Below are 17,316 nucleotides of genomic sequence, written 5' to 3'. Positions count from 1 at the left end.
ACGTACCGGGGAGCAGTTTCTGTCTCTTATATCAGATGTCTCTTATAAGCAGGGAACCATTTTTTCACTTACTAATCAGACCCTAGTTCAATGTGGGCACCATATGACTAAAATAAGCTCAAAAGAACGCTACAGCATGTTGCAAAAGATCCATTCTAATTTATGTTTGGCCCCCAGAATTTATGAAACAGTTCCGAATCTTGTTTGCTTCATGACTGTATTTACACTGTATTTTACAACCGATTCTGCAAGCTTTTTTTTCTTTCCTCGTTTGTGGAAGATGAATTGTACATGTTGAGTTCACAAGCCTGATGAATAGGCAGAGCGCACAGCTTCTTCCGCTGTGGGCTCAGGCTATTCATTATGCTTGCAGGACTCAACATCTGCGATGCTTCTTGATTGGGAGCTATGCGAGTGGGAGAACCCGCATGTGCGATCGCACTCCATCCAATAGATGGCAGTAAGCTTCAACCACTTCTGTAAGTTGCATTTCCATTGGCAGGGCTTCTCATCGTCATCTCATAGCTGACTGAATGAACCACTGTGTGTTTGCTGAAGTTATAATAAATAGTGACTGCAGGCGTCTGTCATTCACCTGTGCTTCCAGGATGGAAGCAACTGCAATTAGTGACTGGTGGCAGTGCATCTGAAGTTAAAATGTCTGTTACAAGCGAGATTGTTGATTAAAGTTCAAGGATGACTTGTCCCTTATAACCAATCTTCTACATCCGATGTCTGTTATAAAAGAGGTCGATTTAATGGGAAAGATAGGGCAGCCAACCATGTGGGTCAATAGTGTCTCTTATACCCATTTGTCTCTTACATCAGTGTCTCTTATAACGAGGTTCAGCTGTAAAAAAACACCAAGACACCCGTTTATGCCTCGCGCTAGAGAGCTTCGTGCTTCAAAGACACGATACTTTTGCAGCAAAGCTGTATACCTCTACCTCCCAACGATTTCATCTCCGTTGGCAAAAACGCCGAGGCACCAAGAATCCCTCCTCAAGGTCTAACGTTAGTGGAGATCGCCCGCGATTTTTTTTTTTTCGTAAACTGAGTTTTTAAACCTACATTTTTGTTCTTTGTGGCTAATCGGAAGTTTGTTCATTTGGACATTGTTTTCTTTTTCCGTTCCCCAAGGGCTTGGCATAAACGGGAGTGCTCACCGGTCCAGCTCTGAGATGGAGGGTCGGTATTGCTTCCGGCTTGAGCACTGCCCTGCCAGCGATGCCCAACTTCTCCATAATCTGTGGGTTGCGGTAGTAGTCCTCAGGAGCAAAGTGTCGTGCACAGACAGTCAACGTTTTGCGCTTGTCCGACGGCTGGAGTCCGATGCGCTCGAGCCAGACGGACCGCAGCGGCTCATCTCGCGGCACCCGATGCCTCGTGTTCCCCGCAAGCCAGTCGACGGCCTTGCAGCTGACGACTGCACACGGGGCAGGACCCGACTGTCGGCTCACTTTAGGCCGCTCAGACTGGGGAACGCAGTTGCTGGCAAGCGGCGCTGAGATCACCTCGGGCGGAAGGAACCACCTGCAGGAAAAGTTGCAACCGAAGACACTGAAAGTGCAGTGAAGCAGCGGGAAACGATCGCGGACACAGATGTTCCCCATGATGGCGGCTAAAATGGCCGACAGAATGCAAGCAGCAATTAACAGCTCAATCATGCCACTAAAGGACATTTTAGTACCGTGGGCATGTCTCGAGCACGCTTTATGGGCTACAAAAGCTCTGATAGAGTACCTGCAATAGACAGGTCAATAGTCTGTGTGAATAAGTCAAGGTCTCTGTGCACATCAAGTTCTCCAACATCATCGCCATCACCATCATCACATCATAAACTGGTGGAGCAAGTTAGGCATTTTAGCCCAGCTAACATTGCCAGACTTCATTAAAGGTCGTTCTCTCTCTCTACACATTATTTGTTAGCAGCTCAATTTCCGGGAGCAATTAACAGCTCATTTTTACACATACTTAACTCTTACTTTCTTTTTTTAATGCCACTGCATATACACATTGCTATATGCCTGTTTTTCATCATTGTTGATCTTCAAGCCTTGTTTGCTTACTAAGTAATATCACTCCAAAATGTCAAAATGCTTAACGATTTGCGCCGCTGTTGACCAGTCATGTGTGTTCTATTTCATAACCATGTTTTATGATCTTCCTTGTTGACTTTGCCCGGCCCCCCTTAATAGGATCATTAAGGGAAAATAAATGATGATGGCAATAAAGGAGACTACGTGCGCACGAGCGCCGTTTCCAGAAACGTGCAACAATTTTAGAAAAATCAAATGAGTTGCTGACATCATTTTTATCGTTACGTAACTGTTTAGAGTATGGTGTAATCTCGAGTAAAAGCTTCACTCATGTATGAGCTGCACCCCCCTCTTTTGGGCTAATTTTCGTAAAAAAAAAAAAAACTATGTATTCGCCGCACTTGCCCGCCTACACAGCCGCCATGAGCCGCCACCCACGATCTCCCTAGGTAGTGTGTCAACACCCTACACAAATACATCATACCTGCCCTGCCATATGCGCGAAAATGCGGTAATTGCCAGCGCGTTCAGCGGCGCTTGTCGTGCCTCATCAGTACAGGCATGCCAACGAAGTTAACTCATTGGACTCATTTTTATACGGGGGACAAATGATTTCTGTACGGGCTGCATCCCCCCAAATTACCGCCGGCATTGTGAAAAAATAGCTGCGGCCCTTACACAAGTTCATTAGGAACTTCAAATAAATTGGCTCTTTCAAGTAACACCTCTGCACATTGATTGGTTGATTGTAGGGTCTAACGCGTCGACGCAACGCAGGCGATGAGGCGCGCCATAGTGGAGGGCTCCGAATTAATTTTGACCACCTGGGGATCTTTAACGTGCGCCAAAATCTCGTACCACGGGCCTTTTTGCTTTACGCCTCCATCAGAAAAGCAGCCGCCGCGGCCGGGAATCGAACCCGCGTCCACCTTTGTACAAAATTGTGAGCAGTAATTGACTGCAGTGATTTACGTAACCAACCCTAGCGCGCCCCACTGCCACAGTGGCTGCCCCATCACAGCCACCGTGAAAAGGCGGCGAAGGCCCCAAAGTAAACAAGAAAAGGGCAAACCCTCTTTCTCGCATGTTCGTACCACCCGTGCGGTGTGCTGAGGTGTAATATTCGCTGGATATTGTTGTGGACCCGTCCTCTAGTCAACTCACCCTGTAACGACAATGTCATTCACCAGGAAAGTGCCCTGCCCTGGAACAGGATTCTGTTGCGACATGATGGCAGTTCAGCTGGTAGACTGGACAGAAGTTCCCTGCGAAATGATCAGACATCACGGATTCAACTTCCAGCGAGTCACGTAGCATGACAGGTCTCTCCCTTGCTGCCACAAACTGAACACTTGCGATTTTCACAAAACACGCGTGCAAGACTTTTCCTCCCTGAAACACAAGCGGACCTCGTAGCAACAAGACAAAAGTACGTAGCAAATACTCAGTGGTGCTCAAGTAGAACATTGCGCCTAGTCGTTAAACCCTGCGGATTCAGTCCACATTTTCTACACGCATCTGCCTGCGATTATGACTAGCTGGCTTTGTTTCTTTGTCACAAGCTGACACAGATACCTTATTTTCGCGCATATAACCCGCCCCTGCAATAATCCGCACCCGACCTTTCAGACCGCAGAAAAGGAAAAAAATATCCTCGCATATTGCCCGCACATTTAAAGGCTGCACCAAAGCTACTGCTCAGGCAACACATCACATACAATGCAGACACAAAAAGCGTATATATAGCAAGTAGAATACGTCGACTGCAAGGCGAAAGTCACAAATTCACTCAGTGTCAATGCTCTTGCTAGAGCTATCACTTGAGCCGCAGTCCTCACTGCTGTACGCAAGGTCATCTTCGGTTCCATCCATGATGTTTGTGAGGCAGCATTTTCTGAAGCTTTTTTTTTTTTGGACCATCTCACCTGGAATCGCTGCCATGGAAGGCTTGGTCAGTGTTACTGCGTAGCAGCTTCACGGCACAACGCGCACTGCCGTGAAGCTGCACTAAAGGAAACACTTCCGTATAATCCGCACCCCCCCTTTGCCACTGAAATTTTCGCATTTTTAGTGCGGGTTATACGCGCGAAAATACCGAATATGTCCAAGATCTTAATTTTGGAGCGTAGGGAAACTCGGCGCATGCCTTCATTGCAGTGCTCTGTATCAGCGTCCCGTCTAGGAAACCAAAGCAGGTGGAAATGGCCTCTACACTGCAGTGTTCAGCACTGAGGTCAAGGGAAAAGTCAGTCATCGGTGCTGTGAAAGAAGCATTCAGGACTAAAATGGTGACAGTATAGGTGCAACAACTACCTTCCACATTATGTGCCAGCATGCGTTATTGCTTCGTAAGCCAGTGGACTCAAGCCTGTGAACCATGGCGAAAATGTTAGGGCAAGTTAAGGCAACAATTTTTTTCCAGCTTCTATTACCAGTCCATCAACTGATAAGAGACGGCGACAGCGGCAAACATCGGCCTTTTTACTGCAAACCGTTCAGCAGCAACCTTAACACTGTAATTTACACGGTGCTGCACTGCCTGCAACATGAACCTGTTGGCGCACTGCTCTTTGGCTACGGAGACACTTCTGTACAAATTGTTTTATCTAAGTGTTTCAATAAACCAGTGTTGTTGTACGGGCAAGCTGAATATGTCTTGTTCATGCCTCGCTTGTCCCACACCCAAGGTGTAAGATGTACTTTTAGCTGTGGACACAGCGGCTCAAAAAGCTGTCAAATAAAGCTGGTGGCGCTGCGCGCAGACCTTCGGTTGAAAGGTCATCTGGTGGCAGAACTCCTAACTTCGCAGTGTCCTAGGCTTCACGTGGCTTGACCGACTGTCTGAAGCAAGGTGGTTCCCAGGCATTAGTAGCATGCCTTTAAAGCAATGCTGCTCACACAACGCGAGCTTAACGCGTGATTTTACCATATTGTTAAAACAGTTGCAAGAGTGCGGGCGTCTTAAAGACCCATGCCAGAGCTCCTCCGAACATTGAGCACCGCCAGAGACTTCAACAGCATCGCTTTGTCTCCGCTGCTTTGTGCATGAACATACCCAAGTGGTGCAACATCCCCTACGATAAAAAAACATCAGCACACTCACCGCTAGTTTAATCTATTCCAGCAAATCAGCTACCCTTTCTTTCTATTTCGGGGCGTTGTTGCGGCAGCAAGTCCTTCGTTTTTGCAGCTGCTGGTACTGAATAGCTGGAGTGCTGTAGCCAATGATAACATCGAAGGCACTGCATCGCCTGTGAGCATGCACCTCTTTGACATTGAGTAGTACTTCCCCTCCAAGCTCCAAAAAGTACCTTTTTGCACAAATGCAAAAGCAGTGGGATTGCTGCAGAGCACGCATTCATTCATTTAGCATCACGTGGAACTGTGTGTACTGGCGTTGCACCCCATTTTTTTCATGGCGTAAGCACGAAATCTTACTTGCTTGAGTGTTCAATAGCTCCCACAGAACACATTCACTTCGATTTAGTGTTTTATAACTTGTTTTGATTGTTACCTACTCGAAACAATCGCCCAGATTGCATTAAACACTGCAGCGAGCTCAAGTGCTTTCGCATGGCTTTCTCCAAATTGTCGTCTGCTCCGTCAAGCGGCGGAATAGGCCAGGCCACGGCGAGCAGATGACCGGCTACGAAAGCTGCCATGAAGGCCCGAAGAGAAGCCGTAAAAGTTCAAACACCTCACAGTGGCTGGCACTTGGGCAGCTTCTTTTCTTTGCCGCTACAGAGCACTGCAGTCAACGGTTTCAGCAGCATCTGTTTGGCGACTTTATTAGAATGACAAGTGCACGTTTGTTTTGCGAGCTGTGTCCCCACCTAACAGTATTTCTTACGCTGTGCCCACGCCGTTGATGCCAGATTTTCACTGGTTCCAGTAGCACAACGCAACTGGCACTAGCCCACACATGCTACCATGAATGTGCGCCCAAGCACTGTGCGGGCTTGTGAAAATGGTGACATCGGAGCGTCTTGTGACCCCAACTGGGTCTGATTGTCCCTCTCTGGACACCTCGATCCCACGTGTTCTTTTCCACTGTCGTACTCCCTGCTGCCTCAAATCCTCCAATATTTCCACAACCCAACATACCCTTCCAGGCCCAACCACCCAGAGTATTGTCTCTTGTCAACCTACCTGACACTGACCGTCATGACTTGACCGGTTAGGGCCCTTTGCTTTGCGCAAACTACGCGATATCTTCGCTCCCGTTTTCAACTCCTACTACCCGAGAGGCTGCGGCCTATCCCTCGCACCTCGCCAGGCCGTACACTGGCGCGAGCAAAGAAAGCGCAGCCAACGTGCGCTTGTGCGCGCACGTTGGCTGCGCTCGTTACGTGCGCGCACAAGCCCCGGCCGGCAGTTAGGAGACCGCTCCCGTCTCGCCCGGCTGATGTAACGTCCCAGGTCTTCATCGACGCGTTTACCAAAGACGGCTAGCCTCCCGTCTTCACAAGCGGTACTTAGGCAATGCGTAAATACGCCTAGTGCTTGCAGAAAATTATTCGTCCTCTTTATAAATCGCGAACGCAATGGGGAAAACGTTCCCTCCGCTCACAAAGGGCGATTCTGCGCGAACACACCTCTCCGGTGACAACAGGCTCCAGTGTAGTTGAAACTTGGGCTGGTCGGTGCATGACTTCGACGGAAGAGCAGCGCAAAGCGGCAGCGCAACCGACGGGGCGGGAAGCAGACAAACACTTGCGCTCTCTGTTCGTCAACTTTCCCTTCCCGCTTGTTGCGCTGTCGCTTTCTGTCGAGATGCTGCACTTCGCCGCGAACACAAAACTTAGCGAAGAAAGCACGAGACGCAAGGGGTTGTGAAGCTGTTGTGTGCTGAACGGTGCACGACGGATTCGACGCGCCTACAAAGCTTTTACGTCAGGATCCGACAACCACCGGATTCGCGATGAATAGCTCCCTTGTACTCCAACCGACTCACGTCGTCACCGTTCACACTGCACAACTGGCACTCGCGACAAAACGAGTTCTCTGCGGGAGAAAAATACATGTGCTAGAAAGAAATTAAAAATATCTTACCGGAGATTTTTAGCCGTACCGCGCACCTACAACTGTTAATTACGGTCGGTATGTGCAATCCAGTTCCGTAGAGAAAGACTGTGACAAGAAGATGCAATGTGGTTGAGGTTTTCACCACTAGGAGCAGATCACATTTAGAAGGCTGCTTGCTGTGTGTGGTTTATAAATTGAAACACCACAACTGAACGTAATAAGGGTTACAAACAGTGGAAGATTTATTGTGTGCTTAATTTCTGATCAATTCTGTCAGTCGTTTATTTTTCTCAAGGTCGTTTTCAGCGTTTTCAGAACGCCGTGCGTTCTCAAGCACTCGACGACTCGACCGCTCTCCCCATGCTCTCCCATTGCACGTACGTGTGCCTGGCCATCGAGGCGATGGCCTGGCAGATGACCAGTGGGGTAAATCCACAAAAATCACAAGGGGGGACACACCATAGAGTTTCATGTATGAAACTCTATGGGACACATGGTCGGACACACATCTTGCATATGCGGCCATTTGTTTTTATAAATTACTCCATTTGTTTTTATAAATTATTCATCATCCAACTGGGATGACGATGACGAACAGGGATAACATCGTCATCCAACGGGGATAAAAGTATACATTGCAAGCAAAAAAAAAAACACACTAATACAACAGATGCGCTAGCAGAGAAACTGACAAGAATAAATACGGATGAAAGAGAACGATCGGAGAACACCAACGTGTGAAAGGTCTCCTCCCACCACTGTCGATTCTCGCTGAGACAGGCAAACCGGAGACATTAGAGGAACGCCGCTAATATCTGGGAATGAAACGAGATAATCAACACGGCACAGTGTTTATTATCACAGTAGATGATCGCAATAGCGCGCAAGCTTGAATGGTTGGCGTCATTGCGGGAAGGGTACGCAGGAAGCGGGCGTAGCCGCACACAGGTTTCAATAAATCAGATGTGCAGGTACACATGAAGGGCCATTGAAAGCGCAGTTTGTTACTAAACGAACGTGAAATTTATCCGCATCACTTCAGCTATCCAATGTCATAGTTGGCCACTGTAATAAAATAGCGCCCTGAGGGCAGAGGTTCTAAGGTCCCTAAAACCTCAAGAGGTTCTAGGGTGCCACGATGCGCGCCTCATAGAACGCGCCCGCTCCGCTGAGGGTGAGGAACCGCGTCGTCTGCTAGCGCGACCGCCATTTTCTTGCATCCGCTGGACGCGGGGTACGCGGGGCGCGCGTTTGCTGCGTTACAGTCATAGAGATAATATACTGGTTACAGTGCTGCGTGGCGCGCATGGAGGATAGTGCTTAGTATATTCTAGGCACTATACATGGAGGAAAGAAAGGGTTTCCTCCATGGTGGCGCGCCTTGCGATTGCTTGTCTCGCTAACAGTGTGGGCTTGATTTGGCTTTACTTTTGATATTCATTCCTTTTCTAGGGTAGAAGAACAGAAGAGTAAGGTTTTGGTGAAGGATTCTCTATTTTGAGATGATAAGCGAAGGTATGGGGAATGCCTTTCTTTTTTTACGATAGGTGACACGGCGGGCAACTTCTCGCCGTCGTTGTCATACCGGCGCCGTGAACTTGCTGTCGTTGCGTTCACATATAAACATAGAAAGTAGGTGAAATACACGAAGGAAGGGAACTGCTACGTATTCAAGTACGAATGTCCGGCACGCTTACGGCCACTGAAACTATTATGCGGTACTTACATAGGATTGCCCGGCGGCGAACTATGTCATGCATGCACTGTGCAATCTAAACATGATTGATTGATGAGATTTAACGCGCCTGCTACATAGGCGATGAGGAGCGCCGTAGTGGAGGGCTCCGGATTAATTTTGACCACACCTAGGGATCTTTAACACGCGCCGGAATCTCGAACACACGGGCGTTTTGTATTTTTGTCTTCATCAGAAAATCGGCCGCCGAGGCCGAGAATCGAACCGGCGTCCTTGGGTTGCAATCTAAAGATAAAGGCTTACACGGAAGTGGGAATAATCATTTAATATACCTTGAAGCACAAATACACTATGTACAAAAATATGAGCAACACACTTCACTGCTGTTACGTAATACATTATGTACAAAATGATATGATACAAACACACTTCACTGCAGTTATAATACAGGTAATGATGATTACGCTCAAATTCTTTTGAGGTTTTGAGTTGCGTTCTTAGCATGTGTGTGATGTTGTTGAAGTACGGTGTATCTTCTTTCCAGGTCTGCCAACTGCTTTTTCAACTCAGCACAATCCATTTGTGTCTGACTAGATGTCAGAGTTTCATTTGCCTCTTGCACGTGAACCTTGGAGAGTGCACAACCAACTCTCACTCGAAACGTTCTGTGTGACAAGTAACTAACAAGAGTGTTTAACATGTTACCCGAAACCCCGAATGACTTGAGGTCACTAAGGATCCCATAACGCCAAGCGGTGTCGTAGGCCTTCTCGAGGTCGAAAAACACAGTTAAACAATACTGCTTATGCACGAAGGCATCCTTGATGTACGAGTCAAGTGCTACCAATTGATCATTCGTGGATCGCCCCACCCTGAAGCTTGCCTGGCAGCTTTCGAGAAGACCGTTGTACTCAAGGACACGAGCCTGCGATTGATCATCTTCTCGAAGAGCTTGCACAGGCAGCTCGTCAGGGCTATGGGGCAATAACTTGAGGGGGAGGAGGGGTCCTTTCCCTCCTTCAAGAAAGCCAATACTATGGCCTCCCTCCAGGAGTGTGGAATGTGCCCCGAAAGCCATATTTTATTATATAGATGTAGAAGTGTTTCAACTGTGTCTGCGTGTAGGTGTTCTATCATTGTATATGTGATGTTGTCTGGGCCTGGAGCTGAGGGTTTACACGTGCTCAGAGCCACCCTCAGTTCATGCAGTGAAAACTCTGATTGATTGATTGATAGTGGGGTTTAACGCGCCAACGCAACGCAGGCGATGAGGCGCGCCGTAGTGGAGGTCTCCGGATTAATTTTGACCACCTGGGGATCTTTAACGTGCGCCGAAATATCGCACACACGGGCGTTTTTGCTTTTCGCCTCCATCAGAAAAGCGGCCGCCGCGGCCGGGAATCGAGCCCGCGACCTCGTGCTCAGCAGCACAACGCCTTATAGCCACTGAGCCACCGCGGCGGGTGAAAACTCTGAGTTATAAGAAGACCTGTTGTTATCTAGTAAGGGCTTCTTTTCGGCCGATTATTTGTGTTTTATGAAAGTGTGTAGTGTGCTGAACTGGACACATGTTGGAAGTGTTGTGCGAGTGTGTCAGCCTGATCTTCGAGTGTGTCCCCTCTTGGGCTGACCAGAGGCAGGCTGTGTGTTTGTTGTTCTTTGAGTTTGCGTATACGTGTCCATACCTTGCGTGTGTCTGTGTATGAGTTTATACATGTTATGAATGAGCGCCAACTATCTCTTTTTGCCTCACGGCGCACACGTTTTCCGAAGGCCTTGGCCCGTTTGAACAAGAGGAGGTTTCCCGACGTGGGGTACCGACGAAGGATACCCCACGCCTTGTTCTGGGCCTCTCGCGCTCGCCTACAGTCCTCATTCCACCACGGCCTCCGCTGGTTGCGCGGGGCACCATAGGCGTGGGGAATGGACTTTTCGGCGGCGTCGAGGATGTGCGCCGTGAGGAGTTGAGCGGCTTCATCTACATGTAGGTGTCTTATGGTTGTGTAGTGTAGTTTGGATGTCTCTGTAAATGTGTTCCAGTTAGCTCGTGCTTCATTGAACCTATTATGGGAAGATGACTGCTTGGGCCTTTACCTATATATGTTAGTGAGGTGAAGAAGTGGTCACTGCCATATGGGTCAGTGCCCACACCCCACTCGACATGAGGAAAGAGAACTGCGGAGCCAATAGCCAAGTCAAGACATGAGTATGTGTTGTGTCCTATGTTATGGTATGTAGGCTGTTTATTGTTGAAAAGGCATGCTCCAGAGGATGTTAGAAACCTCTCTATCAGGTGACCCCGGGCATCCGTACGAGAAGAGCTCCAAAGTGAATTGTGAGCATTAAAATCGCCTGTTAAAGGAGTACTGACACGAAATTTTTATGTTACGTTTTTTTCGCTGCTATGCGTGCCTACCAGCCCACTAATCATAGAATGACAGATTAGACGGTCGAGCGCAGCGCAAACATTCATTTACGGCGTCGTTTATTCGTGCCAGTTTCGGTTTCGACTGAAAAACGCCGAGCGGCCGCCATGACAGCATGTATAACATGACGTCACCATTCTTGCCGTATCGCTGCCTCTCTGGAAGCGCGCGCGAGCGAGCGCACGCGCGCGCCCAGACCGGCCGAGGTTTTCGCCGTCCCCACAGGCCCGGGCAGCATGACGTCATTCCCAAAACCATGACGTGTACACACGCCCGAGCAGCGCGCGCCAACCACAGCCAGCGCGTCGGCTTCGTCACGGGAGCCCCGACGTCGGCAGTTTGGGGCACGTAGCAGATGATGTCACGTCGGCCCGCTCTGGGCTTTCTCGTGCGGGCGAAGATTAAAATGGATTTTAAATATGTTTCGCTGAACGTTTGCTGTTGAAACTTGCTGGGAGATATCTCCTGATAAAAAGGAAGCGTTTTACATAGTTATCTCAGCTTTGAAATTTCGTGTCAGTACTCCTTTAAGATGTCTGGTTCGGGCAGCTGGTCAACCAGCGCCTCGAAGTCACAGCTCGAAAGGGCAAGATCAGGAGGCATATATATGGAGCATACCATTATCAACCTATTAAATATTATTGTTCGAATTGCTACAGCCTCAAGGACAGTGTTCAGAGAGAGAGAGAGAGAGAAAGGACTTTATTGAGGTACCGGCAGTCGGGGACGGATCAGGCCACGCAGGGCTTCACCGTCCCGTAGTCTTCACCGCTCACCGCGGCGTCGGGCCGACCCCGAGGTCTGTGTCTGGTCGGCGCGGGCTACTTGGAGTGCCGCCGCTGTCGCCCCTAGCCCTCGCTCCCGCAGGAGGAGGCCGAGGGGAGTGCGGGTTCCCCTTTCGCCTTTGCCGGTCCAGTGCAGCCTCGAGCCGCTGGATGGCCCTTAGCTGATCTTCTCGCCCCGAAGAGCGCACTGAGTCCGCAATGTCCGGTGGGAGGATCGGCCTCCCCGCACTTGAGTCGTGTGTTCAGGGTGACAGGGTGGCAGGCTAAGGATTTCCGGGCAATTATGGCCACACCGCCAGAAGAGTGTGTGCAGCCATCCCTGTCCTTTCTGAAGACCATGTAACTATTCAAGAAATTTGTGTGCTTGGAATTCAAATGGGTTTCCTGAACACACATTACACTTGGCTGATTAGCATGCAGTATTTCGTATACATCGTCAAGATTTTTAAGGAGGCCTCTGCAGTTGCATTGGACTATGTTTTCTCTTCTATGTTTTCTTTTCCCATTATGAAGTGTTCGGAGCTACTGGACTCGTCTTTTTTGGCTTGTCGGGAGGCTTTGGCGTCGGGACACGTTCCTTGCGGTGCACCGCAGACAAGAACGGCCCGACGTCGATTTCATCCAGGCTCCCTGGACCGCGGACCCTTTGAGGCGCGCTTTTCCTTGCCCGAAACCGCCGAGGGTTTCAGGAACGCCTCGGATGGTGCAGGCGGTGCGGTGGGGGTGGGAGCTGCCGCTGGTTCCCCCGTTTCCATCTCCTCCGTGCCCTCGCATGTGGTTTGGGACGGTGGAGCGGAAGTGGAGGATGCAGCATCACTCCCACCTGATGTGGTTGCCACCACAGCCGCTGCTGGCTCAGCGAGCGGTGCGGAGGCGGGAGCGGTCGCCAGAGGCAACCTGATGGGGGGCGGGGGCGGGACCACGTCCGACTGGCGGTATACTGGGTCCCCGCCGAAATCTGACGCCCCTCCGCCCCCCGGCGAGCCGCGTCGGCGTACCTCCCCAGGGGGAAAGAGGCAAGCCTCTTTCGCGCCTCTGGGAAGGTTATGTTCTCGTTTACTTTCAAGGCAATAATCTGTTTCTCTTGTTTAAACTTTTCACAGCTTCTGGAATAGGCAGCGTGTGGTCCCTGGCAGTTCGGACAGGTGAAGTGCTCAGATTCACAATTATCAGTTGGATGATCTTGCGCAGCACATTTTGCCCACATCAGTTTACCACGACAAGAGGTTGTGCCGTGGCCAAACAGCTGACACTTGTAGCAGCGGCGTGGGTTCGGCACGTAGGGTCGGACCGGACATCTCACGAAGCCTGCGTTGACCGACTCAGGGAGTGTTGAGCGGTCAAACGTCAAGATGATGTGCTTGGTAGGTATGATTTGATCGTTTCGGCGTATGGTTATTCGCCTCACTGCCGTCACGCCCTGATCACGGAGGCCCTCGAGCAGATCGGCTTCAGTTTCACTTATAAGATCCGGGTCAGAGATCACGCCTTGGCAGCTATTAAGGCTGCGATGAGTCGTGATCTTGATGTCAACATTGACCATGCGCATTTGTGCAAGGTTTGCGGACTGCTGTTTGTTGTCTACCTCAATCAGGAGTTCTCCCGTTTTCAGTTTTTTAGCCTTGTACAACTTTCCGACAAGGCTTTCAAGATACTTGCAGATTAGAAACACGGACTGGGAAGTGATGGGCTTTGTCTTATCAAGAGATTCCATGATCAGAAAGCGCGAGGAATTATCGGGCTTTGGGAGCGAGATTGATTGCAACGGAGGAAAAGATACCTTGGTGCGGCCCCTTTTCGGGGACCGATCACGTTTGGAGGGGGGGGGGGGGGGTTGAAAATACCATAGAAGCAGGGAACGGGGGTACTTTCTTCCACCCTGATACCTGAGGAGGTCCCGGAGCTCCCTGACTGGTAAACAGACAGGGAGCCCATCCGCCGGAGATTGACCTGGGCTCCGACGGCCACCGTTTGAGGTTTCTACCCTTCACCTTACAACACATCGCCACGGTTGGATCCAGCATATGTTTGGGGGCTCGGGGTCCGTGGTGTCGCCAACACTGTCACCAAGATTACTCAAGGTGCCCCGTGCGGGGAAAAATGTTGTCGCTGTTGTTTCTTTCTTCGTGGAACACTGGGCGATTGGCCGATAACCAAGAGCTTTAAGGGCAATTTTCCGCTCCACAAAACTCCCAAAACCACGAATTACAAACGTAAATGTTGTAGAATAGTGCGTGCCGCGTGGCACCTGAACGTGATGGCACGTGTGTAGAACAGGTGCAAACCAGCCCCGCAGAACCCTGGCATTAGGGATGCTGTGACGTGAGCCAGTCTGCTTGCTGATGTAGTTCGCGCCGTAAGACGAAGAAACGAAAGCAAAGAAAATGACGCATGCACGTGGAGCGGAAAGGAAAGCGGTCAAAGTAATTTGCTCCAATGTTGCAGCAAATAAGTTGTTAACAAGTACCTTAACGGTTTCGCCTTCAAAGCACGTGAGCAGAGTTGCGTGCCCGGGTAAATGTTTTGTCTGAGCTTTATATACGGGAGAGGTATCATGCACATTCTTGATTTGGTAAGCTCACTTGTGTGATTTCTTCGCTTTTTATATCTTTTACTTATCTGGCTAAAAATTCCGTGCCACCAATTATCCCCGCACGTTTTTTTAGTCGGGTTTCCTGACAACCCGCGAAGGACTCTGGTATTCGTTGCAGGATGTAAACAGCTTCAGCAACGATGCAGATGGGACTCAACTAATTTCATAAAATTTTGAGGAGCGTGAGAAAAACAAGTTTATTTCATGTTTTTTTTTTCAAAAATATAAAAAAATGAAAAAAAAAAGAATCCCGCGCAGGAGATGTATAAAAAAACCGACACGTTTATTATGGCGAAAGCCTTATCTCATAACAGGACCGTAGTTCACGGCGACGACACAAATAGAACCGAATACCAGGCTGCTGTAAAGAGAAAATGAAGAAAATACAGATAAAAACCCTTTGAATGGGATTCGAAGCAGGGCCAAGTGCGGTAGCTGCCACCGCGCCAGAATGGAACGAGTATGATGCGTTCCCCGTGACCGGCGAACGCGACGGTACGTGAGTAGGACAGGCGCACGCGGAGCAGAGCTCTCATGCGTGACCCGCCGCGGTGGCCCTGTGGCAAAGGCGTTGTGCTTCTGAGCACGAGAACACGGGTTCGATTCCCGGTCGCGACGGCCGCTTTTTTGATGGAGGCGAAAAGCAAAAACGCCCGTGTGTTCGCGTTTTCGGCACACGTTAAAGATACCCAGGTGGTCCAAATTAATCCGGAGCCCTCCACTACGGCGCGTCTAGCTCATCGCCTGTGTGCGACGGCGCGTTAAACCCTACAATCAATCAATCATCAATCAATCAAGCTCTCGTGCGTGAATGGACCTTGTTCCAGTAATCAAGCTCTCGTGCGTGAATGGACCTTGTTCCAGTAGCAATCTGCGCATGCGCGAGCTGCCAGCCCGCCATTCGTGGCAGTCGCCTCGGGCGAAATAAACAAAGGGCGCCCCCTAAGATTGCTGCTTGGGGAGCGGATATGCTTCCTATAGGGCTGCACCGACTCGCTAGCGTTTTTTGCCGCCTCGTGCCCCTAGGCAGTGTTGTACACGTTCCTCTAAAATAGGAACGAAATCTCGCCCCTCGTTCCTCCCCAATTTTGAAACGAGTTCCCGTTACAAGTTCCCTTATTGCGAAAAGAACGCGTTCCAGTTACACTTTGAACATTGTAACGAGTCCTTACATTACGTTACATTTGATTTTTAAAGCAAAGCTTTCTATCTCTACCCCCCAAGAATTCTTTCGCGACCGTTGGTGTCACAAGAAAACTCCACCAACAAATAAAAAAATTTACTGGCACCGCCGGGAATCGAACCTGGAACTAATAGACTAACAAAGCGAGAGCCCGTTTCCTACCGATTTAGCTACGAGCCCACGCGAAGACGGGGAAGACAAGTGGTGTACTCACCAAGCACATCTACGGGTTTTCCCCCTCCGTTCTCGCTGAATGCCACGTGAAAGCGTCACGCGACCACTCATGCCCGTCTAGCGGCCCTGTGCGCACCTTGCTCATGTGCTAAGAGTTACAAAAATTAAAGGAAGCTCACACCAATGCATGGCATCTCACTTCAAGTACGCAAATGTGCTAAAGCATGTGGCCTGCAGTGTTCACGTAAAAAATCACAGCTCCTTGTCGTCCGCCCTCAATCAAGGAATACATTCAAATATTCCTTGATGGCCAGGCCATCACTCCAAGCCGCAGCATCACGATCCTGGGCCTACATCTCGAGGCTAACACTAAGAGTGACGTCTCCTTGTAGCGCCTCAAAAACAGCATTAATCAAATCATACACATGATCAGCCGAGTTGCCACCAAGCAGTGAGGCCTAAAAGAATCCGGTACCTTTCGATTAATTGAAGCTTTTGTCCTCTCGAGAGTCACTTACGTCAACCCCCTGTCTTCTTATCGACAAGGAAGACATAGAGATGCTTTATATAATGATTAGAAAGGCGGTCGAGCAGGCCATTGGTCTTCTCATGAGTGCGTCCACACACAGGCTGCTTAGCACGGGGCTCCACAACACGGTGGAAGAGCTGATAGAAGGCCATCTTTCTAACCAGAAGGTCCGACTCAGAACTGCGGTAGGTAACCGCATGCTTCACCAGATTGGCTGGGCAGCCCAGAATGTTACTCCGCTTGACGTAGTCCCAGACTCTTTCTACACAGACGCCTACAAACATCGAGGGCAGCAATGCCATCATCGTGGCTACCTTCAGAACCAACCTGCTTGCGTGTACCTCGCTTAGGACCCAAGAAATGACGGCAGCAGAAGAGGCAGCCATCCCCTTGGCTCTCACTCAACCAGGGGTTCGGAGGGTAATCAGCCATTCCCAGCAAGCCTACTGGAATTACCAGTCGGGTTGGGTGTCCTGACCTGCACTGCGCGTGCTAAAAAACCACCCCCCAAACGGTTCCATTCAGGTCATCTGGACATCCCCTCTCGCTTCAATGGAGGGCAACAAATACGCCCACCCAACAAGCCTGCGCTTTTACCTCACGTGCTATCGATCTGCACGAGGACAATCACCCGCTTTTCACGTTCAGGGAGATAATCCAGCATTATCGCCTTCTGAGACAGACCGCACCTTCGCGTTACCCTGACCTTTCCAGGGAACAACAAACTACCCTACGGCTCATACAATCCGGGCTCCTTCCCACAGCCTACACGTCTTCACTTAATGCATCCGAATCGCTACGACGTTGAATGTAAATTTTGGTCAGAAGTAGGAACACTCCGCCCCGCAATCGGGGTGTGCGACTTT

The 17,316-nt window shown here is 49.8% G+C and overlaps 1 protein-coding gene across 4 annotated transcripts in view; it reads right to left on the bottom strand.

Annotated features, from left to right (window-relative positions):
• The window catches only part of LOC144153738 (uncharacterized), a 76,466-nt gene extending 69,222 nt beyond the window's left edge, over window positions 1-7,244 (bottom strand). For 3 of the 4 annotated variants that reach the window (XR_013319365.1, XM_077685429.1, XM_077685431.1), the window contains exons 1-3: window positions 7,092-7,244; window positions 3,204-3,304; window positions 1,167-1,533 (exon numbers count right to left, since the gene is read on the bottom strand). Coding sequence is in view for 3 of the 4 variants with exons in the window: in XM_077685429.1 (XP_077541555.1) it covers window positions 1,167-1,533; window positions 3,204-3,268 (432 nt within the window). In the remaining variant the exon portion in view is untranslated. Of the gene's footprint in view, window positions 1-1,166; window positions 1,534-3,203; window positions 3,305-6,634; window positions 6,943-7,091 lie in introns of those variants that run through there. The other variant, XM_077685430.1, reaches the window with a different exon arrangement.
• Between the last annotated feature and the right edge of the window lie 10,072 nt (window positions 7,245-17,316).

This window comes from Haemaphysalis longicornis, unplaced genomic scaffold (genome assembly GCF_048455015.1).
Source record: "Haemaphysalis longicornis isolate Haplotype H1 unplaced genomic scaffold, Haemaphysalis longicornis Haplotype H1 scaffold_9, whole genome shotgun sequence".
In the NCBI taxonomy this organism is placed as follows: domain Eukaryota; kingdom Metazoa; phylum Arthropoda; class Arachnida; order Ixodida; family Ixodidae; genus Haemaphysalis; species Haemaphysalis longicornis.
This window is presented reverse-complemented; position numbering and strand designations above follow the sequence as displayed.